This window comes from Phymastichus coffea, unplaced genomic scaffold (genome assembly GCF_024137745.1).
Source record: "Phymastichus coffea isolate CEN01 unplaced genomic scaffold, Cenicafe_Pcof_1.1 PCOF00199, whole genome shotgun sequence".
NCBI lineage: Eukaryota > Metazoa > Arthropoda > Insecta > Hymenoptera > Eulophidae > Phymastichus > Phymastichus coffea.
Genome location: NW_026707010.1, coordinates 43,411 through 71,314, shown reverse-complemented (window position 1 = coordinate 71,314; position 27,904 = coordinate 43,411). Strand labels below are relative to the sequence as shown.

The 27,904-nt window shown below is 36.5% G+C and overlaps 1 protein-coding gene across 1 annotated transcript; it reads left to right on the top strand.

Moving 5' to 3' along the window:
* The first annotated feature begins 1,741 nt into the window (after positions 1–1,741).
* LOC131673812 (tubulin-specific chaperone cofactor E-like protein) lies at positions 1,742–24,043 on the top strand. Its single transcript, XM_058952115.1, has 8 exons — positions 1,742–2,011; positions 18,824–19,210; positions 19,778–20,186; positions 20,249–20,484; positions 20,921–21,090; positions 21,319–21,427; positions 21,505–21,609; positions 21,778–24,043. Exons 2-8 carry the CDS (start codon positions 18,836–18,838, stop codon positions 21,931–21,933), a joined length of 1,560 nt encoding a protein of 519 aa, XP_058808098.1. The 5' UTR covers positions 1,742–2,011; positions 18,824–18,835; the 3' UTR covers positions 21,934–24,043.
* Positions 24,044–27,904: the final 3,861 nt, after the last annotated feature.

Sequence of the window (27,904 nt, the reverse complement as noted above, 5' to 3'; positions counted from 1 at the left end):
CTCATTGATCCTTCAACAACCTACCAAAAAAAAATCTACCAAACAAAGATCTACGAAACACCATCGGTCGTCGATTCTTCCGTAAGTACATTTTACTACATTTACTCATCGTCAGCTGCAATCGCGCTCGAACCAAGTCTTATCAAGTTCAAGCCCGTAAAGAGCGTCGACGAAGGAGAGTCTCATTAGCTTTTATTTGACCTTCCGCTCCCTCGAAACGCACACTTCCCCATCATCGGCGGTCTTACCTTGAACGTGCGCGCGCGCCGACAATTTGATTATTTTTGCCGCGTGATTGGCGAGTCTACGCTTGCCTAGGCTAGCTCCTATTGCAAACGCAATCGTGTACGAATACTTTCATCCTGAACCACGCATCTCTCTCTCTCTCTTTCTATCTCGCTTGGCCACAATAACTCAACATTAATTCGCCACGAGTGAGAAGGAGAGTGGCGCGAGCATGGTATTGTATTCAAATGTCATGGCTACGCGTGCTTGCGATCGAGTGAGAAGAAACCAGCGCGCGATGTACCTTATAAACGTCAAAACCCACTTCCCATCGCATTGTCATCGACGCACGCACTCGTCTATCAATGTCACGCAATGAACCGTACGATTCGCGCGCGCCCCTTTTCATAAACATTTTCCGTCATTTTTTGCACACGCGAGCTTTCATCGCGACGGGCTTATCTAGGCCGCGCGCGTTGCATTTCTTAAATTGAGCTTTCAGAGGCACTAGCCGTGTACAGGGTGCACTGACTTGCGAGCCAAGCGCGGTCGATAAGCACCTACATCCAACGTGAACAACATTACGTGTCGAGCCACGTTTCCTCTATCGAAAAAGCTGCTACGCGCGCGCGCCAATTGAATTTTTCACACAAGTCCGAGCGGTGAATCAACGCGGGACGGAACTAGGAAACTGCGGTAACACACATCTGCAAGGTGTGCAATCGTACTTGACGATCGTCGATCCAATCGAGATAAGAGACAGATTTGTTTGTTCTCCCGGCTCGCTAACTCCACTTTGTTGTCGAATGCTAAATACCTGCTTTGTTATTCATTTGACCTTTTCCCCGATCAAGCGTGCGTGAGTATTTCAAGTTTGACAATTAAACAGTACTTTAAAGCCTTTGTTTCGTGAATTAAATTACATCAGTTGAATTTACAATCGAAAAACCAACGATGTCTCTCTCAAGCGAACGACTTGAGTCGAATGATCACGGTGTAAAATATATCACGGCGACTTTCCGCAAACCCAACTAATTGTAAGTGGAAATTCAGCATTACACGAAACAGTTACCATAATTAAAGCTGTCACTCGCACAAGAAACCCTAACGTGATAAATTAATCGTTCACCTTTTCTTTACGACTCCGACTTTGTAGTAGATCTTGACAACGATCTTGACATCTCGCCAATTTGTATGCACGAATAATAATTTTACGAGCCTCCTCTCTCCCTCTTGCAAAGCTCCTCGACGAGGAGAAAAACGCAAGTAGCGCGAAACTCGAACGCGTTCAAATGCCCCCAAACGGCAAAATCCCTTTTTAAAAAAAAAAGCGTTAACAAAAGAAGCAAAACAAAGGTGTCGACCAAGCATAACGCGCGCGCGTAAGAGAGAGAGGCAGTCGGTCGATCGACAGCCGCAGCAGTGTCCTTCTCTTTCTCCCGTTCCCCCTACCAGGCACCTTCCTCCTATATTTCGCGTCGAGGTGCAGCGTAGCAGTCAGCGTGCAGCAGGCAGCGCCGCGCTCAGCTGTTTGCTGTTTACTAGCGTCAAACAAAGGCACTCAGTCGAGTGCTGGACGCCGCAGTGCGCGCTTTTGCTCGCGTTCGCTCGAGAAATTACCTAATTTCCCCTTTCCCTCGTCGTGTCATCGATGTGCGCTGAATAGTGAACACGAGTGCGACTGTACAAGTGGCATAGTGGCATTTCTTTTTTTTTTCTTTTGGTTGTCGTCCAGTGTGTTCCACCGTATACAGGCAGAGGCCTTTGCTGCGCAACAGCCAACACAGTGAGTAGCTTTTCTGCGCCGTTCTCTTTGTATATATGTGTGCAGAGGGAAAAACTGGTTATTCGTCTATTTTTTTTCTGTCGCTGTCGCTTATCTCGCGTGAGCACGCGTGATAATCAGCGAAGCAAATTTTCAATTCGTTTTGCGTCGAAATGAAACGGTCCGCCTGAGGCAGTATGTTTGGACTCGGGTACGGTGCAACTTATCGATTGGCACTGTACCGCGCAAAGGCGCTTTTCTTCTAGTGCTTTTCCCGACAAGAAAACACCGATTGGTCGTGGCGAATTTGCAGTTGGAAAAATTAGGGACCTCAACAAAAATAATTTTGTCGAGGAAACTTGGACGAACGTAATGAAAAGTCATTAAAAGACGATTGACATAGATCGCAGGGAGGAAGTTGATAATGGCACACGCACGCAAGCAAGTCAAGTTCAAGATAATTTAATAACAAGCAGTGGCGTGGGAAAAAGCGCAGACGTAACGGTGTCGCGAGATAAGTTTTGCAAAACCTCGCTCGATACATTGTTGTGTGCTTTTTCACGCTGACATTTGCACAAGAAGCGTTGCGCAAAGTTGCACGTATAGTCTTGTCCACACCCTGTCTTTCTCTCGATTCTTTTCCGCGGAGAGACAAATATATAGGGCTATACGCGCGCAAGCTTTCAAGAGAGGCCCTGACCTCATTCACCTCGCGTTGCCAGCGCCGTGCGCATCCCATTTTATTATACACCTACCCGGCAAAACAGATAACTACCACCGGAAAGCTTATTTCAGTGGTGATGGGTTTAGATTATACTTTTTTTTTTAAGGCTGACCTGCGTGATGGGCTTCATTTTTGTGTGGAGCGAACGTGTAATGGATAATTCGTTTGAAATTATATCTTAGATAGCGAAGTAACGATATACTATTAGAACTTGATTTGTTTTATACAAAACTATAACATCAATCTTTCGAAAATATATTTTTCAAGTGATGAAAGTACATCACGAGAAACACTTTGAAATACATCTTGCGTCTGTGAATCATCATCGTGCGAAAACTATGGAAGTAATTCAAACCGTCAATTTAACATGTTGAACAGTGCAGCTCATAGATATACATTGCACTTGCGGAAGCAGTCGACTGATCAATTGGCAAGTAACTACGATTTTACGTAACGAGCAATGTCCGAGCGACGAAAGTCGCGTACATCTATTTTCGCGCGCTCCGTTTTTAAAAACACGGAGCTTTTCCTTCAAGGTTACAAGCAAATGTCTGACCGACAAAATTTTTTTTTTCCTTACGTCATGCTTGTCATCGTTTTAGATACACGTGCTCGTCTTTCCGATCAAACATTGATTCCGACTCCTATTTATTTGTTTGATGTCAAACATTGCTTCAAGGCTGCTGCTGGTTGTCAAATAATTGCGCGTAACGATGTTCTCTATTTTTAGTTCTTTTGCTATTTAGTTTTGAAATTTTCTTCCTTGTAATCGCGTGTATTTTAAAATTGAAACGATGTCTAAGGTAGTTTATTGATAGCTCGATATCAATTATACATTTTTGTTACCCAATGTTACTCTTTCGCAACGAAAACACCATAATTAATACCAGCCGAAAAGTATGTTCGTCGACCGTCACTTTCAGCACGATCAATCAGTTTTATCATACGAAAAAATACATACACACGTGATATACATTAATTGCCATCACGTGTAAGCTTATATCTCTTGTTGTTTGGGTTCGTTAAACTCAGACGGTGTGTTAGTTTTTTTCTTCGTTTGAATTTACAAGACTTTCCAAAGGATACTCATACATACAGGTGGCATTGGCCCTACCTTTGCATACTCCACCGTCTCTTTTTGCTTCTTTTTTCTTTTCGCTCGAGGTCATTTTCTTTTTCGTATCATGGTTGTCTTATTGTACGATATCGAGTGGTTTTAATGTTATTATATCGGACAATTTCATATACTCTAAATTTAATTTATTTGAACTTACGTTATTTGCATATAATTATATTTCATTTATATTGCTTACCGACATTCATTTATAATCCACTCATTGTATTCAATCTAAGTAATTCTACGAAAGGCAGTGCCTCGCAGAGTCGTTGAGATGGTGTCGATTTATCTCTTTGTGCCCTACAGTCCACTCTACTAGTTTACGCGTTTCTCGTGGTCTCCTCATGGTTAAAATGTGTTACCCCGACGGCGCATAAGCCACACAACTGAGCCACGATCACGTTATCGTGACTATCGCCTATGTTTTGGTTCGACACTCGTCTCATTTTTCCGCTTTTCTTTTTTTTATTGCTTTTAAGATGAAGAGTGACGAAAGTGGCAAGAGTCGGCGGTCAGTTTGCTGAGAGCCTTCGACGAGCTTGTACGCTCTCAGTTGTATCCTCCGTCAATTCATGAAATTAAACCTGATCATTCTGTCTTTAAATTCATCAAATTTTCCTATCAAATCACCTTTTGTACTGAATTAATTTTCATACGAAAAGCACAGACACTGTGCCAAAGAAACACTTATCGTGCGCACATATATCACAATAATTTGAAGAGATGATTTACGTTGTGAGAAATAGAATAAAATGCGTATGACAACAAAATTTATAATGTCTACGAAAACTTTCCAAGGTTAAACATTATTTAACGCTTCGTTTATTTAGCGGAAACGACAAATTCGTTTTTTTTGGTTTTCACTGGATTATTGATAAGAAATTGCGCTGTTGTCGAACTGATAGCAAACAATTGTTGAATTACTCGCCATTTTGTTTTTCTGCACTTAGTTATTGCGTTTCAAATTGCGCTTTCGTAACAAGTAAAACACGCTGTTATCAAAGTAAACATTTTGAAAAAACGAATGGATTTATAAACATACCGTAAATGCAAAAGTGAATACTTATTTTTGCACGCTTTCTCACCGTATTATCGATTTGATAGTCGCTAGTCACGAGTGCATATATACGCGAGCAGAACTAGTTACATTTGGATTCTCGATAGCACATTACAAAGTTTCTTGGCGATCGTTGATAAGACAATATTGTAAGTATTTAAATTTGCACTGGCAATTGTGTCTGTTAGTTTTATTAGCTTACACTTAACGTGTAAATCGATCTATAGTTATTAAAGAAATATAATCTTTAAAGATTAGATTGTAGAATTGCGCACTTGTACTCGTAGTGATAAGAGTTGAATTAAATGATAAGATTGTTAAATGCATCTCCAATTTACATAAGAGACACTTTAATGTTATTGGTAGAAGAAAAAAAAATCTATCTTTTGTCATTCTAATGCGCTTGTAGAGCTCTTTTTGAAAATAAATTTACATAAATCAGCAGTATATCTGCGTCTTGAAGAAAAATACGAAAGCTGAAAAAGCGTCAAGCCGCGGCTGCGTTATGAGTTTCTTGCCCTGCATTTTTTCTAGGCATCCGCGTGTATCGGAAACGTTTTGTTCATCTCGCACGCAGACTTAAAACTTTCCGTTTTTGCTTTTGTCAGCATGATTGTAATTGCATTGCGTGGAGATAACGAGCGTGGTTTTTTTTATTGTGTCAAGTATATGGCAGTGTGAATCATTAAAAGTTGATTTGTTTGAACGATCAATTTCATTTATTTTTTGCCTAACGTCGTGTTTGTAGGTAAGATTTCTAGGCTGAACTTTTTCCTCAATGTTTACTTTCAATAAGCCTCTTACTTCCATTTCGTTTATTTAAAGCCCAATCGAATACTTGAACGAGAAAATCCCCCCTCGACCTCGTGCATAAAGGCATTTCGAAAACTGCGCACGAAAGATAAAGAGATCCAAAGCGACTTGTATTATAGGTAGACGCACGTTTCACGACTATTGCGTCTTGTGTATATATGGAAATCGGAGAAGGGTAACGACAATTCAGTGCCCGTGGGCACGTGCTTCACGAAACAAATAACAAAAGTAAATCCAGCGCGTGTGAATCTCACTGAACGTGCCGAATCATTCGTTATTATTTTTTCGAACATTCGCTCAATAAACTGCGAGCAATGTTTGAAAAAGGGGCAGTCCTTGAACGGGTCGTAAATTTCACAAAACGCTGTTAGTCGGAAGATCGAAGTATAAAAGCGTTGCGCGTTTGATATAATATATACATATATATTTTCCTCTGGAGACACTTCCACGATTTGTTTATGTAACGTCCGCATTTCTTGCTCAAGTGTTAGCCATAATTTTCCGGAGTGAATATACATATGTACATTGGACTCGCGCATTCGTTGATTGCTTTTTACCTCGCTGAAAATAGAACGCGCCATTGGAATTGCCCCGCGGTGAGATTGGGGATTTCACTTCTGCCGATTGACTTTACGAGCGCGCATTGTCAAATGGTAAAAGGATTTTACTTTCTATGAACATCCATCCTTATCAGCTCCATCTTTGGGCCTGCAGTGACAAAGCTTCGGCACCGCTAACATTTGTTACTAATACTCTGTGTTTTAACAAAAATCGCGAGTGTGCTCGATAAATCAACGCCGCGCGAAAGTAAAAAGATTTAGTATTGTACGTGTAATGTCGTCAGCGCGTTGAATTGCGCAACAAGTTTTTCGAGCTGCCCGGGGCAACGAATGCTGTACAAGTCAAATAGCCTGCCTGTGTGTACAATTCAAGATCAGTCGCAGGCGCGAACGAATTGCATGAAAATCGGTAGTAGAATCAGCTGCGTAAATTCCAGATGGCGCCAATTGGAAATATAAAGCGTAGTAAGCAAGCGGCAGCGCGAGACAGTCGACGATTTCGAAAGGGAGAACTGGAAAACTGAAGTGAACGCGCGCCGCGCGCTCGCTATCGGTGTGTCTAATATCGAGTTATATAGATAGCAACAGCGCCATGTATATATAGATTGATCGCGTCGATTACGAAATTTTCAATGAATAAAAGGTTTTTTTTGATAATTCCTCCTTGCAGTCGATGTTTATGTTGTTTAGAAATGTATTACTATTTCCGTAGTCATTCAAATTAATTTGCTCTGATCTTGTTTTGTAATCACGACGTATTTATTCAATATATGTTATCAAGACAACGTTGATGGTAGTTGTTTAAAATACTTAACAGAGGTTTGTGCAGCGTTTTAACGTTATGCAAGCTTAAATGTGAATCGATTGAAAATGCTGCCATTATCTTACTGAATTCGAATGGATTGAAGGAAATTGTGTAAGATAGATACAACTATTTCATCAGTCGTTTTATAGAATTAGAGTAGTCATCTTGGAGTGAAATAATGTTTCATAAATTATTACGACATTTATTACGACAATCGAAAACGTAAATGTATTAGTTTAACTTTTTTTACTTCGTTTGAGTTTTTGTCATAGTTTCAATACAGCATGTTATCGTCCATTATGGTGTTTGTTTATATTTTGATCATTTTCCTAATTTTTAATTTTATATAATTTTCACTGTTGAGGTTCTAATTGGAACTAATTTGAGGTTGTCCAAAATGTCAACCTTTACATGTACATTTTTCAGAATTTCAACCGAACTATACGAAAGGAAGTATAACTTATCAAAAAAACTATAACGTTAGTTTACTTATACCATTGATTCAAATTTCGATAATTTTTGTGGTTCCGGCTAACTGAAGTACTGAACTACTGAAAAATAGTTATAGGTTATTCAAAAATCTTAATTTTAACATGTTTTAAAATGAATGAAATTATTATTTATAAATAACTTAATTTAAAGTATCATTTATTGAAACAGTTTTAATGTCATTTATTTCATTCTATATTCTATTTTGAGGTTATATTGGAAACCAGATCGAGTTTATTCAGAAACTTAACCTCAAATTCAAAATATTAAAAAAATTAAACTAAACAAAAGTATCAACGATTGCAGTATATTGATTCAAAATTATTTAAAACAAAAAAAATGTATGTATGCATGTACATATATATAAATGAGAAATATATTATATAAATATCCTAAGTATGACAATTTGTAATATAAAAGCAAGACAAACAGATCGATCGACACCTAGAATCAAACAATAATCATTCAGCTATTTTTACGGATATTCCTTATATATCGAAGGCTTAACTTGGACTCGTAAGAAATAATGCGATCAGCAAGAAAAACAACGTCGACAAACGAGGCCTATAAACGTAGGAGCTCGCAGTTGACCAAAAGAAGCGAGCGAAGGGAGGAAAAAAGGGACAAAGGATGTATGTTGTATAGTATACAGGCATGCATATATATATATACAGGAGGGAGAGCACGCGTTATATGTACAGTTTCACAGGTTCACCGGCGATGCGAGACCACGCGTCGATCTCGCCCGACGAACAAAGACCGCGAGAGTGATGCTCACTGGTACGTCATTTTTCCTCTTTTTCCCACCTTGATTGTCGTATTTTCTAATTGGATTTTATTCCTACAGTACTTTACCACAGAAATTTGCTTTTTGATAAATTGTGCATGTCGGAGCACTGATATAAAAGCATTAAATAAAAACTGTAAACTTGATACAAAATGACACTTATCCAGTTGAGAAAACCAAGATAGCGACAATTTTCATCTTTAAGAAAGCTTATTTCATTATTTTAATTTGTTGTTGCACGTGTAAAATGATAACATACCTATTCGCTGAGAAAAACAAGCCATATGCTCAATAAAAGTGAGAAAAAAAAAGAAATAAAAACGCTACAAATAAGCACAAAGTTAATTGAATGAATAATGCACAAGCGTCTGGCGTGTGTCAGAAGTATGAACTGGAAGTGGAAGGCGTGTGTATATAAATAAAATTGAATGCGTACCCCCCACCCCTTTCTCTCTCTCTCATTCTCGCAGTTGTTGGCTAATTTGCATGAATTTCGATGATAATCGACGCGACTCTTTTTGAATTCGCAATTAGGCGATTCATTTTTCTTCGTTTATCTTTGAGTTGCTGACACTTTGGAAGCGGAAAAGTATGTTTTCCCAATTGTCACGGGAAATTTTTTAAACAGAATTTCATTTATTCTCTCGACAGTTAGGTATCAACTTACTAAAGAAAGTGATAATAAATTATCAACTCAATAATTTCTAGTCACTGAGAAATATCGCACAAAAACGACGAAAAGACAGTTAAATTTTGCAACCGCGATCGTACAATGAAAACGCAACTACGCTCACAAACACTACCGCGAAACATCCCGCAAAAGTTCAATGCTCTAAGTATGTGTACAACCAACCTTTGCCATATAATAGCACTAAAAATAATCATACCTGCGTGTATTGAAGGGAGATGAGTCACACAGCATTAGTGAAAAAAATCATCGTGCAAGCCAGTCGATCGGCTCAAGGCCGTCGCGTCTTATACTCGAATAGTCGTGTGGCACACGTATGTATACACACACAGATACAAGCACACTGCTATTGTGTTCTAGCGATAAGCTATGCAATAAAAAAAGGGAAGCTAATGAGTTGGATCCGTTTAATAGATGAATGAAGGGTTGTTTTTGATTATCTTGGTAATGTTTCATTGTTCGATTGTGATGAATATGTTTGAATTTTCATCTGCTTTATAATTGACCAATCAATTTATTGATTGACGTGATTTCTTGAAAATAACTAATTTTTTTTCTTTCTGATTCAGGTAAGTGCTTGTAGATTTCCTCGATATACGTAAGTTTACGAACAATTGATCATCATCATTCACAACCAAAAATAATGAAGTCTTGTAATTTACGCTCGTGTCTTGTGTGCAGCACACGTCCTTCGTAAAATACAGCGAGTGCTAATTGCGTAAAAGTCGAAGAAGTTAAAGTTTGTAAAGTGGTGAAAGGAGGTTCAGTTATGTGCAGGATGTTTTTTAGTTTTGTTGTTCGGAACATAAAGTTGAAAATGAATGCTGGCTTTATTTTGAAAAAAAAATCAGCGACTGATGGCGAAAAGTCAACTTCTCGTAAGACTGGTTTGAAAATTTCGAATTTTCCTGTTGTGTTCGCGAAACTCGTTTTCGACTTCCACAATAATCAACGGAAACTTGAAACACCGAGCTAAAGTTAACGCTGCCTACGTTTTCTTGGTCTTAGATCATATGAACGCCCTATGATTGTCTCGCATTCGCAAGACCTATATTCCGATTTTCCTCAATAAATATAGCTAAATTCACCGAAAAGCTAAATGTAGAGTCCGCGCTAGTTTGTCAATTCTGCAAATTAAGAATTCATTTTTTCATTGGATCGACGCGGTTAGACCTCAATTTATCGTCGAGGTGAAAATGAGAAACAGAAGGAAAAAAAATTGTAACGGATGAAATGAAACCTGCAATGTGCATGCGCGGAACAAGGCAGATATATGGGAAAGAATGTAGATCGCCCGAGCGCGCGCATCGAAATAGAAAGTAAAATGAGAATATGAAGGTAGAAAAAAAATAAAAATAATGGCTAGTTATCTTTGCTACTTACTAACCCGTGATGAGTCATGAAATTTTATATTAGTTATTTGGAAAATACTTTTCTTCTTTGCCGAAATTGGGACGATATAGACAATGTAAAATCAGCGAGAATATGTGAAACTGCACAGTAGATTCTTTTGAAGTATCATCATGAACTGCAAAATTGTTTTTTCTTAATGTTGCTACGTTCCTTTTAAAAATTTCATTAATCAAGAAAAATGTTCCTTAAATAAGAAATTTGTTTCGTCAATCACGCGACTAAGGAAGTTTTGCTCTCTGATAATTATTATTACTATACATTTTATAACAAAAAACTTTCTAAAGAGCGTTCAAAGTGGCTATACCGTATGAAAAACTATTTTACAATAATTTTCTGAAAACAAAAATTATCCCAAACCAGAACAAAAAATCAAACAGAAAAAAAAAACACGATCATCGTATGTAAGCGGGGCAGCGAGCCAAACACGTGCAATTCAATTCGCACTAGCTGACATTTCGCAAGCTTGACCACCGGTTCATCACTACGCGTGTGTGTATATATTTATAGAGCCAATGTAGAGCGAACTCCCGTAGCGTGAGCTTGCGCGCGCGAAAGCCACTTTTATGACGCGATCGACGAAAGTTAAGCCCACGTCGGATCGAATGACGAAAGCTTCAAAGAAGACCGGAATAAGGAGCACGTTTATTGTCTTTCATTGCGAGGCCTCTAGATACGGATTCTGAATATACATATGCAGTTTGCTTTTTTTTACGATCGGACCATAAATGTGAAGCTTTTATATCAGATGATTTGGAAGATCGTTCGAAGTGTGGATAGGGACGGGAAAGTTAAGCGAATTAAGAGCACCGAAAACTTTACTGAGCATAGTAATATTAGTTTAGAACTAATGAAATAAAATATTTCGATGAAATTGTAATTTTGATCATGTGGAACTTTTCTTTAATGTATTAAAACTTATTATTTTAGGATTAAGAAATGATTGCTTTGGTATTTTTGTTAAAGTTACAAAAGTATCTAACATTTAATTGCAGTAGTTTTTATTGTAGTTACTTGAAAAGTTCAATTCTAATGTCCTAAAAGATGCTAATGATGAAAAAAGTCAATCTATAGTCAATATGTATATATAATTTGTAAAAGATAAATTGTCCTTATATTTTATCTATGAAAAATAATGCAATGAATGCACTCACCATAAATTATTATTTCCCTCGGGTAGACATTAAAAATAAAGTGAATGTCTCAAAACTACAAATATAACAATTAAAAACGAATATTTAGACGCATATTCATTCAGAATGGCGATTGAACGCGATATATTAATTAATCTTAGAATTGCGATCATCATCGATTGAGTTTCAAGAACTCTGCGGTTAAAAGCCTTGGCCAGAAGAAAGACGAGATTAGAAAGGGAAGCTCTTAGCATGGTGACGATAATGTAGGTTAAGCAAAAAAACACACCCTAATCCTTTTTGTCGGTTTGGCGTTGAGCAACTTTGAACTCGAGTTTCTTTTTTAATATTCGAATACGTCGTTGACGATAGTTCTATTTACGTAAAAAATGGTTCACGTCTCGGACGTATAACGCAAGTGAAAGTAGAATCATCAACTGTGAATTTTTTTTTCTAGAGGTTATTGGAAATTATCGTAGTCACACGTAATGAACCATCGAGGAACATAATTAAGATTGATTGTTTTGGCGTTCGTTAGTAACGTGTAATTAAATTCATAAATTTAATCGAAAAGAAGCATTTTAATGAGTTTTGATAAGGCTTTTAATGGCACATTGATTTTAATCAAGGGGATCCTTTGATTACATTAAGATTTTTTCTTTTAAAAATAGAAATTGAGCGCTGAAAATACTGTTTAGTCATACGCTTGTAGATCGCCTCAATCGCGCAAGCAACTAACCGTGATCATTGAAAAATTTACCGGTTCGTGTTTTTTTTTCCTTTTTGTGTCTATGAGAAATTTCTCTTCAAGTAAAGAAAACCCGGAACTGAATGATCAATTTTGTTATTGGTTCTTATAAATCAGAGGCTATTTTTCTTTAATTTGTTTTTAATAGTAGCTATTGTGAATTTCATCACTCATAAAACGATTCTATAAACCACAAAATAACAATAAATCCTTCATGATGGAAATGAAAGTAGAAGCCACCTCTAAAGAGTTTGTAACATCGATATACTTACTTATTCATGATATACGTATTCTTCGAATGAAAGATGGTCGAACGGCCACACAACAATCGGTATTTTATTTCCGCTAGCGCATGTACGCAAATGAACAAAAAGTAACGTGTATCGCGCATCGAATTAAGTTTTCCCACTAGGGAATCCCTCGAACCGTAACAAAGTCATAGCATCTGTTCGCCCCGTGCAAAAACAAGTAAATAATAATAAAAATACTGCACCTGCGCGATGTAACTCAGGCGTGACATTCAAACAAATTTTCTCCGTTCTATCACTCGACGGACAAAATACACAATTCTCATTAATACATTATGCGGCATCGACACGTGCACTATTACAAAGCAAGTGGAAGTTGGGATTGATTGGAGGGATTCAGAGTCGAGAAAGCGCGAAGATCTGGAATTTATTAGCTACAATTTGTGATGTATTGCCTTGTTAAATGTTGGTAAATTGCTTTCAAAAACGAATGACTTTAGCGCGCTGTTTGTTTATTTCAGAACTGAAGTGAATTTTAGGTAATGGAATATCTAGTTATACATGAAACTATATGAACTCGAGGTTGAGGATTTTTTGAGATATGTACGTATCAACTGAATAATATAAAGTGTATGTCAGTAAATACCTAATGTAAAAGTCGTTCTACGATTTATTCAAGTTTCATATGAAAAAATTTCATATGAAATTTCAAATGTGTAACAATGAAATTTTATATTAATCAGCTGAATAGAATGACAACAAGATTTCGCCGATAAGAGAAATGAAAATTGAAGTATTAACAAAAGAACATCAAAAATATCGATGAGTACGCGATTCCCAAACGAAATTTTGCAAGAGTCCATGAAAACTCGAATCATCGCGAAAGAAATTTCCCTTTCAACTTGGGATAAGTAACACTTCGCTTCTTTTTTCTCAGCCTTGGCGTACGTTACGTTACGTTCTATATTTACAAGCTTAAACAGGCGCTCGCGTTGTGTTAGTGTGTGCCCAATAGTAAGAGTGTCTTCGTATATAATGAAGTATGAGGCCTCGGCTTTCTTCTCGCTTTTCTCGCTGTGCGCATCCGTCACACGTTTCGCGTAATAATTCGGCCATAAAGCCCTTGCTACAATTGGATTCTAGGTCGCTGCGACTGCTACTCCGGTTCCATCTGGCGCAGGGTCAAGGCAACATAATTTTCCGGATTTAGATTCCCGTGTAGTATCTACGCGCGTGTGTTCCCATTAATTAAGTGGATCGCGAATCGTTAAGATTACTATCGATAATCGATTGTTGTATACACGGAATGTAATGTAACAATTTGTATTCGGTTTTTTCTCTTCTTTTCATTATGACATCGTTGCCCATAAAGATGGAATCAATATGATTATGTTCGATCGTAATTATATTGTACTATGATCATTTCTATTCTAGTCAATTTTGTTGATCATTAGCAAACGGAGCTTCAACGGTTTCATAAGAAATTTATTCTTTTCAAGTTTTCTTACATTTTTTCGGGAATAAGACTCTTTCAATAATGAAAGTTGATGTTATAATATTAATGCACTATTATTTCCAAAGAAGTGTTTCGCGTAAGGCGAAATCATCCCATATAAGATTGTTCGATGGTTAAATATAAACCTAGTAGCATATTGACTAACAATAATCTAAGTATCAGTTGCTAACTTTTCCCATCGTACTTCGACTTTCAACGAATCTCACGCCCACAAAAGCGTACCGACCGTCGATAAAATCGGTCAAAAAATCGACATTCGATCCTCCTTCTTCACCCTATCATTTACAAATAATAACAATGATAAAGTCTACACTCATCGAAGTAGTGCATAAGTATAAGTTATCTATCGCAAAGATCGAGGATACACACACACACCCACACACACACACAATGTGCGACGACGACTTTCGCGTGCTTAGTTGCTGCTGTAGTTGCCAGGGTAAGCAAGAGCCTTAGAGAAAGTTAATTTCGCATGGCCGTTGAACCGATCGCGGATTACGTAGGAGAGTAGATGCCTGTGTGCGCGCGCTAGTTGGTGGACGACACACGTGCATGCACACTCGCTTAGTTGATGCTATATAATGGTACCGTGTACACTCGCACGTTCGGCACGGCGATTGTAATGGGCCACTTTAGGATATCTAGCGGACGGCGAGGGTTATTGAGGCTAGTTTCGAGAAAGAGCTATTGTTGGTTTTTTTTTCTTATAATTACCATCGTTATTTTATGTATTAGTATTTTTCGTGGAAGTTCGCGGTAATGAATTTTCTTTTTTATTGAAGTTATTTATATTTAGTTTTATTATGAATCGTGGTATTTCAATTGAAATGTTGAGTGTAAATTGATTTTGACGTGAAAATGATGAATAATAGAATGGATTTTTATAGTGTCAATATCAATTTTTATCGTTATTGCTCAGACATCAATAGATATGCTTTCTATTAAAAATGCTTACTCTCAAAAAACAGTTGTCGTACAACAAAATAGAATATTTTCACCAAAAACAAATTTCTTGTTTTGAGAAAAATTGATTTGAATGTACAACATTTGAGAACTTTCTTCAAAAGTGTAAAGGTGTAATTTCACACACTAATCACCGATTTTAATTTTTAAGTTAATCTACGATAATTTTCACTTGCAAATGCCAAAAGTAAAATCTGCGCTTTAAGTTCTAAGTGCTCTATTTACTTTACTATGAAACTTTGATTTTAGAACTTATCGTAATCATACCATCAACATCATAATAATTTAAATGTTGTATTTAAACAATGACTATTCTTATCCAAACATTTCAACCTCGTTTAAATATAAATAAAATCGTTTAAAAAGTTAAATAAAATCCATTTCATGCAACATTCATTCCAAGACGATTTGTAGGTATGTTGTAACCACCGCCGTATCCATGGCAACAAAAGAGATCCATAGATCTCTCGGTAAATTCGAATCCACATCGACGAGGAAACATCGCACATAATCAAGAAATCGTGCTTCGTACGAATTTTCACTCACTTATCGCGTGCAGCTCGCGTGTCTGTGTGTATAGATCTCCCGCGGATTTGTCTGACGCAAGCATGCAACTACAACCTGCATGAGATATTGTTTACTCTAAAATGAAAATAAAAGAAAAGAATGTTGTTTCTGGAGGATGACACTTTTTTTTTAAAAAAAGAGTCACTAACGGCTCTTGCTAGGCCGCAAAACAAAAGCCTAGAAAGACACAGTGAGAGGTCTATCTGGGTCTCCAAGCACTTATGCATGCTTCAACAGCAGAGCCGCGCGGATCTAATCATCCGCGAGTGCCGCCCGCGCAAAAGCGACTATTGCGTCTCCCTGTTCCGCGTGATACTTTTTAAAACTCTTCAACTCTTCTTTTGTAGACGAATGTGGTTTGAGGTTAGTAAAGATGTTTCTTCTTGTCATTTATTGGATTACCTTCTAGACGATATTCATTTTAGCAGTTGCTTTTTATGCAGTAAATCCAAGCGGTTTACGAGAAACATGATACAATAAATTTATGTGATGCGTCAATTTGTCCCGATTAAATGATTGCTAATTAGTTTTCGGAACCAAACCTACGTTACTTTTGAATGTTGAATTTAAAACATGGTTATACAAACTAGACTATGCGTGACAATACCGCTTTAAAAGGAATATAAATGATACAGCTCGATCAAAAAAAAACGTTAGTTTATTAATGCGTATTGAAATAAATGATATTATTTCGGTTGTAATTATAATTTTGGCTGAGACTTGTGAAAACTTAAACAAAAGAAATCATTAGGAAAACGCAAATGTGTACATAAAGGATGTCCGGGCTCTCACTGAAAGAAAAATTGAGTGCGTCTGCAATAACAGATGCACGAGGTACTAGAATCTGGTCTGACCATATTCGCTATCTGTAAGGTCGCGCTCATTGACTTTTTGCCGCTTGGAAAACCGGTCGTCGACTGCAAAAACGTCCGCAAACGCTTTACGTACTCTCGCTCTGTACTCCATTGCGCGCCCACGCCGTTGTACATGTATATATATCTGCGTATTGCAAGTACAAGAATTTGAAGAAAACGACAAGTTCTAAAATCAAAGCTTCATAGTAAAGTAAATAGTGGGGCACTTAAAGCTTAAAGTGTAGATTTAACTTTTGGCATTTGCAAGTGAAAATTTTCGTAGAATAACTTGAATCGGTGACTAATGCGTGAAATGGCATGTTTACACTTTTTTTTCCATTGAATTGGCACCTTGATAATGTTCATTTTTGGTCGGCGAAGGTCTTGCGGGGCGAACAAAGGACTTTGAGCTACAATTTATTTCGAATTGAAAGGTACCAACAATGTTTTATCGAAAAAGTGAATTTTCATATCATCTCTATATGACAAAATATATAAAAAGTCATTCACTGTTACAATAATTTTTACAATTTATTGAACGAAAGCCTCACGAGATAAAAATTTTCGCTCGCCAAAAATTAAAAACGTCATTCTCATGAAAAACTATCCAATCGCGTCCAGCCGACCATGAGCAATAATAAAAAGAAACAGTGAAACTTTCTTGCATCTCCTCGGTATCACTGAAAAGCAGTTAATAGAATACATAGAAACTCAAAGGGACTCGCGATATAAATCGTCTCTACTGCATGAAGAGAAAAACGAAAAAAAGAGTATCGGTGAGGAAACAAAAGAGAACGTATGAATACAGGACACGCTGTGCTTGCTGCCGCGCACAGTAGTGAGAGCAGCAGCAGCAGCACACAATTTGTAATATCGCTGCTGCGGCGCGCTCAGCGCAGAGAGAAAACGTGCAGCAGCGCGCGAGCTAGAGAGTTTTGTTTTCCGGTTGGTCGTGGAAAAAAAAGTCACCGCGCGCTTGATGTGTGTGTTTAAAAGCTGCAGCAGGATATTTCGCAACTCGTCACTCTTCTCTTTATTTCTCTTTTGCTTTCGTTGAGTAACGTTCGTGAAAATTCTTCCCTGCACTCCGTGCGCGGGGACTCGCTTCAAACTCTCGTCCCGCACTCGTCGCATCGAAAAATCAAGTCAGATACCTGTGCGAGAAAGTAATTCAGCCTCGCGTAGACGTTGGCGCTCGAGCGGAGCGAGGGTAGAGAGACCTAACGTCGAAATGTACTATGTATTATTTTTGTAAATTATTGAAAGATTTTGATCTCGAGTGTATGTGATTTATGTAAGATGTAGGTGGTTACTCTTTGAGATTGCAACTGGATATGCGCTTACTGTTTTCGCGATAAGATCGAAATAGGCGGAACGGGTATCTCAGGATATTTTTTCACGGATGCGTCGAAGAAAATGATCGTGTGTGTTTTGGCTATATTTATAGATAAATTTATCAGGCTGTATTGTTCGTGATGTTTTTTGCGTTGAACGACTTAACTTAAACAAGCGGTATTATTGCGTGGAGGTAATTGATAAAGAACGTTTAAGCTACATTTATATTTAAACCATCAATTAATATATAAGCATGTCAATCCAACGAGCTCTAAAAAGAAGTTTTACTTGCGGTTCGAGTATTACCGATCAAGAAAGGCCATTACAATATGGCATAAAATCGTGATTGGAATTCGCATCTTCACCGATAGAAACATAAAAGCAACTGGCGCGTTACACAATTTCAATCAGTGAGATTTGCATCTGAGCAAACAATGCGCAACGAAAAAGCCGCCATTCTCGATAAATCTTTTTTACATTTTAAGATATACACACATGTATATCGAAGTACTTTCAGAAGACGAGCAACATCAGCATATTGCACAAAGATTGAATAATCCATCAAACGCAAATGGACGCGCGTTCGAATTGCCGTTTGATTGTTAGTGAGTAATCGGCGCTTGTTCCCCATTTCGATTCAACACCCAAGCAAAAATCAATCTCCGTTAATGCCTTTGCTGCGATATATGAGTTGAGCTAGAAAAAAAATACTTTTAAATTCTAATCTACTTACTTGAATAGTTGCACTGCCTATCATTTATTTATTTCAGCGCTATCGTTAGTTTTTAAATTGTATAGTATCTCAAGTTCAGTGAGACAATTACTTTAACATTTGTTTTCACAGTGTTCAACGAAGATTTTCTTACAGATTTTTCTTTAATTTACACCGAGCGAACGTGATAAATTCTGCTATTACATCTATTATTTACAATCTAACCAATGCATAAAAGAAAAAGATTTGTTTAAAGTGTAAAAGTCATGAAATTAAAAAAATATAAAGTGAAATTTGTTGTTTCCAGAATGCAGTGAAGATGCCGTCATTGCTAGAAGCGTTGGAGCTGAAGTACGGCGACACAGCGCCGTCCGAGTGCTGCCTTACCGACGACGAACAGGAACCACCGCAATTGAGTGGTTCACCGCGCAGCGCTGCCCTATCAGTCAGCATTTTCATCCCAAAAAAGTCACCAAGACACACGGTGCCAGCTCTCCTCGTATTGCAAGACTGTGACATCGAGTGTGCGGGTGGAGATGATGAGAAGTTACGCAACAAATGTCGCAATGTCGAAGAACTCGATTTAGCTCAGAATAAACTCTCTAAGTGGGATGAAGTTTTCGGAATTCTAAGGCATATGCCGAAAATCAAATTCGTCAACTTGAGCTTCAACAGTTTGCCAGAAGCGCTTGAGGTAAGGATGAATGCTTCATAGGACATTTGGTTTCTCTTTCTTCTCAAAGTTTTTCGTGATTTTGGATTGTTTACTAATCAAGTTACGAAATTGACGTTACTATAATGCTGGGAATTCAAGTTGATTACTAGTGAGTAAAGCGCAAATTATTAAGGAAATCTCATATCAAATGTTGCCAAATATGAGGATAAACAATGGATATTTATCTTATTTTGGGAATATTGGATTATATCATTCATACTATTGTCTAATTTTCTATGAATCCATAATAATAAACGGAAAAAATAAATGATCCAAAAATATTTTTACACAGCATGTACAAACCTTCACTGAAATATTTGTGAAAAGCATTTTATACGTTTGATCTCCTAAGATTTAACCATGTGCACCCAAGAAGTTTGAAACTCCAAAACCGAAAAGTTTGCCAAGCTTTACTACTTTTTCAATTCGCGCTCAATGATTCCGTCTATGCCAGACATTCCTACGACTTCCTAAGCGCGTACACGGGCTTCTTATTCGTACGATCTCAATTCATAACTTTTCAGACTCTTTCTTCTTCTTCCACAGATAAAAGACGGTAAATATGACGCACTACGCAATCTGGTATTAAACGGCACGAGAGTATCTTGGTCGACAGTGCAAGGTTTGGTACGTCTGCTGCGTAACCTCGAGGAATTACACTTATCACTCAACGAGTACAAGACAGTTGATTTAGGATGTGAGAAGCCAGAAAATCGTAATCATACTCTTAGGAGGCTTCATTTCACCGGCAATCCAGTGGAGTTTTGGAGCGAAATATCCAAACTCGGTTTTGCTTTTCCGGCGTTAGAAAGCCTTGTACTGGCTGAATGTCCGATTAGATCACTTGATAATGAGGAAAAACAGGGTCTTGAAAACACGGAAAATGAGGATACGGAAAATATGAATCATATTGTTGAGAGAAATGGTGGAATGCAAAGGGTTGAAAACGGCAAAGGTGAATAATTCAAAATGAAATGACCACTTCTTCATGTGACCATTAATGTCTTGTTTTCTCAGTTACAGGCAATCGTAATTTCGAAGAGGATGACATGATGCCTAATTATCTCAACGGAACTGAATCGACGTGCGAAGCCGACGACTGTATGAAAGCTAATGCAGCTCATGATCCCTTTAGATTGCTTAGGTTTCTTAACGTTAATGGCACATTACTCTCGACGTGGGATGACATCGATAAACTCGCTCGTTTTCCTCAACTCAAATCCCTTAGGATTCAAGGCTGCCCGCTCTTCGAGGTATACGATGGTTTTGTTTTGTAGCTGGCGTGAGATACTCATAGAACGGTTCATGAGATGCTTTCTCTAAAATTATCGAAAATTAACAAACTAAAGTTACTTAATAGTAACTCTGCGTAACTTTTGGCTGTGATACTTGGATCATTCGTGTCTAACCCTTAGACTTTACATATTTTTATAAAAAATATTTGATTTCAATAAAATCAATAAATTTTTGCCTAAACTATGCAAATAAGCTTAATCAATATTGGATCAATAAACGTTAAAGACAAACTACAATTTGTAGCATTGTCAATCAAAAGCAGTTATCACAACGTCAGGTCTTTCTAAGGTCGTTAATAAGGTTCATTTCTATCGTAAAGAGCTTTACAACCTTGATCCGTCGGTACAATAGAAAATCTGAAGTGAAATTCCTTTTCTATTTGCTATTTGACAGAGCCCACGCGAATACACAGAGCACGAACGACGTCAGTTGCTGATAGCGCGTCTACCCAACGTGGAGACCCTGAACGGTGGAGGCGTCATTTCGTCGCAAGAGCGCGAGGACGCTGAAAGAGCCTTCATACGCTACTACATGGATAAACCGGAACCCGAACGGCCCGAAAGGTCAGCCTCCAATTTCTCTCTCGTTTTTCCTTATTTGTCGTGTGACTTTTTGATTTTTGCATGCGTTGATCTACGACATTGTGAAGGTTTCCTTTTCTAGCATAAATGTCGACCAGAACCATATTATTTTGTTGAAAAACAGTCATTTTTTATTGCTACTCTTTATTGACTATCATACTGCGATATAGTTATTCCTCCATTGATTGTTATTAAATATTTAATTTACAGGTACACGGAGTTGGTTGGCATCCATGGAAAACTAGATCCGCTCGTAAACGTCGATTTGACGCCAGAAAAGAGGGTCAAAGTTAAATTTAGCTATGGTGACCTAGTCGAGGTATGACTTTCCTCTCTGCTTGGCATTTCTGTTGTTTTGTTATTGAATTTTTTTTTATTGACGAATTGATTTTACAGGTGAGGTCGGTGGACGTTTACAGAACGGTGTTCGAACTGAAAACTAAATTAGAATCAATGGTGAAAATTCCTGCAAATCGCATGAGGCTATTCTACATCGACCAGGTTTGCATTTGCATTATAACTTCTTTAAAAACCATACTACTCTTTCGAAAAACATGTTGCATAATCTTGATTAGAGACTTGATATATAATATACCATTTAGAATTAATATTAAAAAGCATATGTTCATTAAAATAAAAATGTCTAAGTCTAACATTTTATTTCTACAGGAACTGCGATCTCAGTACGGTCCAGAAGAGATGCTGTATCCAAATAAGCAACTCTATCGATATAACATCCGAAACGGCGACGAGATAATAATTGACAGTAAAGTTAATCGTTATGTGTCCTCGTCGACGACTCAGCAGTCTTCCATGCGTTCCTGAGTCGTCGTCACGGATATCGACGACTGTGTCAGCGCGTCAAACTAAGTGATGATTTTTTATATCTGCTTATCATTTTTTCATAAGTATTAACCTTCGTAGCGCTCGATTTTTCAAGGGCTAATTTAAATAAAAATGCCGTCCGGTGATTTTGACCGGTCAGGTTGTCAAATCAAAAAAGAACAACAAAAGTAATCCGTGTAACCCGCAGGTGCAAAGAAAAAGAGAATTATTTTTTTAAGTGCGAGTAATTGGATTTGTAAGAAGGATAAGAATGAAAATTTACCTATGTGTGTATGTTCACTATACGCAGAAATCTATTAATTTGCTGTTCTAAATGAATATGGCGTAGCAATGTTTTTTTTCTGTGATAGTGTTCAGAGGTAAAATTCATGCAATTGCATGCAATCGGAGTTATTGCGATTCTTCTTGTACAGATCTGAATGACGAATGAATATCGATGTCACTTATTTTGTTCGTGATATAATATCATTATTGTCTTTTGTTCATAAGTTCGGCTGAACAGAGGAAATTATATGCATCGATAGTTTTTTCTTTCCGCCGCGCTAAAAGTTGTTAGTTGTCACTGAGTACTTACAACTACTATAATGTTTATTATCGCTATAGGGTTAATATTATTTAACAGAAAATGATGGTAAAATCTAAGAATGTTAGTTTGTATTTACAATCAATGAAATACGTATTTGTAGTCAATTAACAATGCAGACATTCAACGAATTTGAAAAGGAATATTATGTGTATTCAATTAAGGGCATTCTCAAAAAAACAAAAAAATTATTTTTAACACTCAGAAACTAAAACGTGGATTGACAGAATAGCCTTGAAGAGTCATTTTCTAGTGCCTGCAAAAATAGCGTTAAGTAAATTTTGGAGCGAGCAAGTTTCAAATCTTCACCGCTATTAAAAAAACAATGCCGAAGAGACGAATACTCCGAAATCTTCTTAAGCTTCCACACTTATACGTGTACACTTCTTTTTGTAACACTGCCCTGTGTAAATATTTCTCGTGATTCTACATACTCGTATCTTTTTTTCTTGGCAAACCAAACAACAAGACAACTGTGTAACAAAAAGAAACTTCTCTAGTCTCGATATGATTTTTTTTCTTCTTGATAAATCAAAATTTTTTACACTTTCCGAAATTTACTGAAAGTTACAAAATGCGAAATAAAAGTAAAATAAATAAATCAGAAGCAAGACTACGGACGCTGCTTTAACAAATGCGCTGGTACAAGAAAAGAAGAGAACGATGATTTTCCGTACTACTGTTAGGGAATTTCAAGAGTAAGGTGAAAAAGAAAATTAACTAAACAAAAAAGAGACAAATTGTTAGTATCGTATAAAACTTGGTGCGATCTCGTTGTGTAGATTTTGTTACTTTGCTTTTTGTTAGTCTTTTTTGTACTTATAAAAATAATATTTTGTCAATATACTTTTATATTATACCTTCAAAAAATCAAGACATCTGAACTTATCAACAATAAACTGCCATTGTGCGTTCTCTAATATCCAGCTATTTGTCAAATATCCATATACGTGATTTTTACGACAAGATATTACTTTTACAAGTAGTCCGTGTATATAGATAATTCACTTACTTTATTGTTATATTCTTTATTTTCTTGATGTTTTTGATTTAAAAAAAGAAATGTTTTATATCTATTGGAATGAATAAAATTTTCGTTTGAATGAGCATTTTCATTTTGTCGAAAATGATCTGTTTGAATTCGTGACTTTATGTGATCGAGTAAGAAAGTGTTAATCGAGCGACGAATAACTGTGTACAAAAAATAAATCATAATAAGAAAAAACCTGTATGATTAACTGCCGCATAAGAGAATTACTGTCATCTTCATTGCGATTAATTTTTTTCTCTCTTTTTTTATTGAACTATATATGATAAATAACAGTGATGCTTTTTACATATTGTAAAATATTTATATATTTTAATTGAAGCTACAAGAGATAAGCTTCTTTGTAGTTTGATTTTACTTGGAAGAAGATTCTTTTGATGTATTTATTGAGCTCTTCCATTATCAATTTATTAAGTTAAGTGTGATCCTATTAAGTGATAAAAAAAAAGTTAAATAAAGTGGCTTAAACATTTAATACAGTGAAATTCATTTAAACTTCACATACTTTTTATTATTTGTTTAATAAAAATTTTCTCTTTTTATTATTATTATAATTAGAACTTAATTATTGAATATGATCTAAAAGAAATTGTCATAAAAATTGACATTAGCAAGTGAACAATCAGTTTGCTACTGAAGAAATTGAAATTCTATAAACTATTAATAATTACATCAATATTAATATATTAACACAGAAAGCTTCTATAATGAAAAAGTTCGATTACGCCATTTAAAAATGAGAAATATTATTTTTAATAGATCGAACAAAAATATTAAATAATGGATGACGAGAAAAAATTATTAATCAAAAAGTCATTGATTAACAATTCATTTTTTATAAACTATATATATATATCTAAGTGAAACTTAATTAGTAACCGCATAATTCATTGAAATTTAATATTAAACTGTTTATAAATAATTGAAGTCTGAATGGCTCATTAATCGATCCTATTAGCGTGTCCAAGATCAATATAGATCAATAGTTTTGTTTAAAGACATCCTTGCAAAATATTTGCTAACTGATTTTAAGTTTAAATTTTCTAATCACAAAGTTTCAAAAGAATATTTTTTACCGTGTAGCAGCAAAGAGTATTAGTATGGACTCATGATCAACCCTAGAGATATTCAGATGAAAACAAAGTTCTACTAAGTTTTAATTAGTTGCATCTTGGGAAAGTTATCTATAAGACGTTAGAGTCAATTTCTGTAATTCCGAAAATAACATTTAAAATTCTTGATTCTGGTTTATGAAAAGCCTATTTCAATGCTCTCTTGCAGAGTGTAAGTACATCATTGTTGCATCATCGCGCCTGATGCAAAGCCTCCATAAAAGCGCGAATTAATTGGCGATTTTAATTTAGATCGTCCTTTACCAGTTCCAATTTGTCGATTAATTGAATTTTAATTAATCCCGTAGATCGTCACATGACCGCGCTACTGACACTTACTTCGAAAGTAATTTTATTTAGTTTAATTACTTGAAAAGTTCAAATATTTCTTAATAGACACCTGCAGACGTTTTGATCGATCTCTTTATGTCAGTATAACTTCCCGATTGAATATTGTGAATTACATGAGTATAGAAATGTAGTTTGTTAATTTTTGAAAATCTTAGTAACATGCAAATTAACCGGATGAATCATAGGATATGGCTTAAATCTATCTAAACATAAATTTTATATTCTATGCAGCGAAATTTTGACGCTAAAACTTTTTAAATAAAAAATTTACCCTTGTTTCAAACTAAAATTCGTATAGTTACGTTTCACAAATAATCCTAAAATCAACTCTTTTATCTAATTGAGCAAACATGTGCATTCGAATGTCCGTGTATTTTCGTTGATTCGATTCCAATGCAAGCAGCAATTACGTAAAGTGAAATTTCGCTCTTTCAGTCCAATGATAACATGTTCTCAATAAATCTCTCATCTCAAGGTACCATATTGTCAGTACAAGAATAATGTTTCGTATCGATAGAATTATACGAAAAAACCTCATTTAGCTTCAACATTCAGTTTTGGCGCATGAATCGAAACTCTCTCTCCCTCTCTCTACCTCTATATATAACTTCTTGTAGCTAAGTTGCGGCGTATTGAATTAACTAACCGATCTTCCCCTCTTTTGAACGTATAAACTGCGATTCAAGCCCAAACGCGTATATAGCTTGTAATTTTACTATTTGATTTAGTATTAACTCAGGCTTTTATGCTTTAGATTGAGGTGTTTTTATTTTTCTTTGTAAATTAGTTAGTAATTTATGGGCTCAATTTTTCTTTAAAAGTGAGAATGACATCGATATTTTTTTTTTTGGAATCAGATTGCCCAAAATTAATGCTCTTCAATATAAAATATTGATAATGTCTTACTTTAAATTCCATTTATATTTTTCGAATATCAACTAACATTAAACTAGTGGTCTGAAATTTTTTGAGAAAATCGAAACGTTCTACTCGTACTGAGTAATTTTGATATAGTCTAATTAAAAATAAGTCTATTAAAAACTTCCTATGTATAATATTATGAATTAAGACGTTTCTTTTGTTACATTATCTTAAAAGTTTCAAATTTAATATCATTTCCAAAATCAAGTACCAATTAAAACCACACACCACTATGCAATTCAACCTACTCCATTCATATGCTAACTTTGTTGCCCTTAGTTGGGAGAATTCCTGGAACCAGCCAGCGAATAGGGTTAATCTTGCAAATCATTGGGTTCCATTATCAACAGGGGAACGCATGCCTAAACAAGCATCCACACACACTCACACACACACAACTCGACCAAACACAGACGAAATTAGAACAGGCGAGCGGGTGCGCGTTCAATCCTTAACGCTCGTCTTGTTCAAACAAAAGCCCCGCAAACGATAAACCAACTAAACTGCGCTACTTCAAACTGTGTCTTTTTTTTCTCTCATGTTTGGCTCGTTACGATTTGTTGAACGATTGAGCTGACACTGTTCACTTATTGAGATAATACATTTGATAATCCAAGCACAATTAATAAGATTTTTGAAAAACAACTACTAAATCAAGCTCAGCGTTTGCTATTTTCTTTTTGAAAATTGAAAATTCTATCGTAGTTCTATAGGAATCGTTATGCCACCTGTAAAATTATACATCTGCGCGTGCGGAGTTAAAGAAAAATAGTAAATAAGATCATTTTTATTCAGATAATTTGAACGGCAGAAATACTGGTTGAAATTTCAAAGTAGATTTTCGTGGAAGAAAGAAAATGAGGAAGATGATACTAAGCGGATTTCGAGTTGCAGTATTTTTTACTTCAAACTTACGCACCTCGCGAAAATAATTCTTGACGTAACAATCGTTATCCTGGAAAATAGAAAAGAAGAAAAATGTTTTTTTTTCTCCCCCCCCCCCCCCCCCCTCTGTCTCCCTCTCTCTCTCTGCTTCGCAATTAACCACAAGCTACAATAATAAATCGCCGACACACGAGAAATATTGGATACGCCTGTGTGCGTGGTGGCTCATTTAAAATGCGAGTGGAATAGCCGAGGGGAGAAAGCGAAAAAACGCTCGTACGCATACATACATGCACATATTCTATGCTCCTCGGCCCCTCTTTCTCGATTATCGTAGCTTGGAGTCAGCATGTAGACGATCGATGCTAAGGCCATGTATTTTTCTTTTCATTTGGAGATCGTTCCTGCCTTATTTAAATAATGGATAAATGATAATTTAATTAGCTTATCGTTTTTAATGCATTATGGTGAAAAAATTATATTCTTAGTCGTTAAAAAGGAAAGGTGAATTGTAAAGACGAAAAGAACAGTGAGCTAATAAAGTCACGGATAAGTTGAATGAGAAGAAGCTAAGTTGAGTGTTTACGCGAGACTCGCGAGAAAATACGGTAATTAGTAGTCAAAGTTTAAGTAAATTTTACACGCACGAGTGCTAGTCGCGTCGAAGTAACTTCGATGATCGAGAATTAATTACGAGTATCTGTCATTAAATGTGTTCGTAATTAATTGTAAGGTTTGGGAAAGAACATGAGAGGACAAATAATCAACGAAAGAATCGATCGCAATTTATTTTGCAAATTGCAATCAATTATTACCAAGGTCAGAACCAAGACTAGTAATTCGTAAAATCCACTGCCGTTCAAAGCAGCGCCCAACACTTTGCCTGCCAATAAGACTATCGCAAGCTCGTTCACGCGCGATCCCCTCAACGAGTGGCGCCGTCTATGCTTCGCTCACGCAGGCCGAGCCAAAAGCTTGTGTGTATGATACTGGGGAGCTTCGAACTCGGCCAAGCAAAGCAAGCGAGCAAGCAGTCGCCGCTGCGTCGTC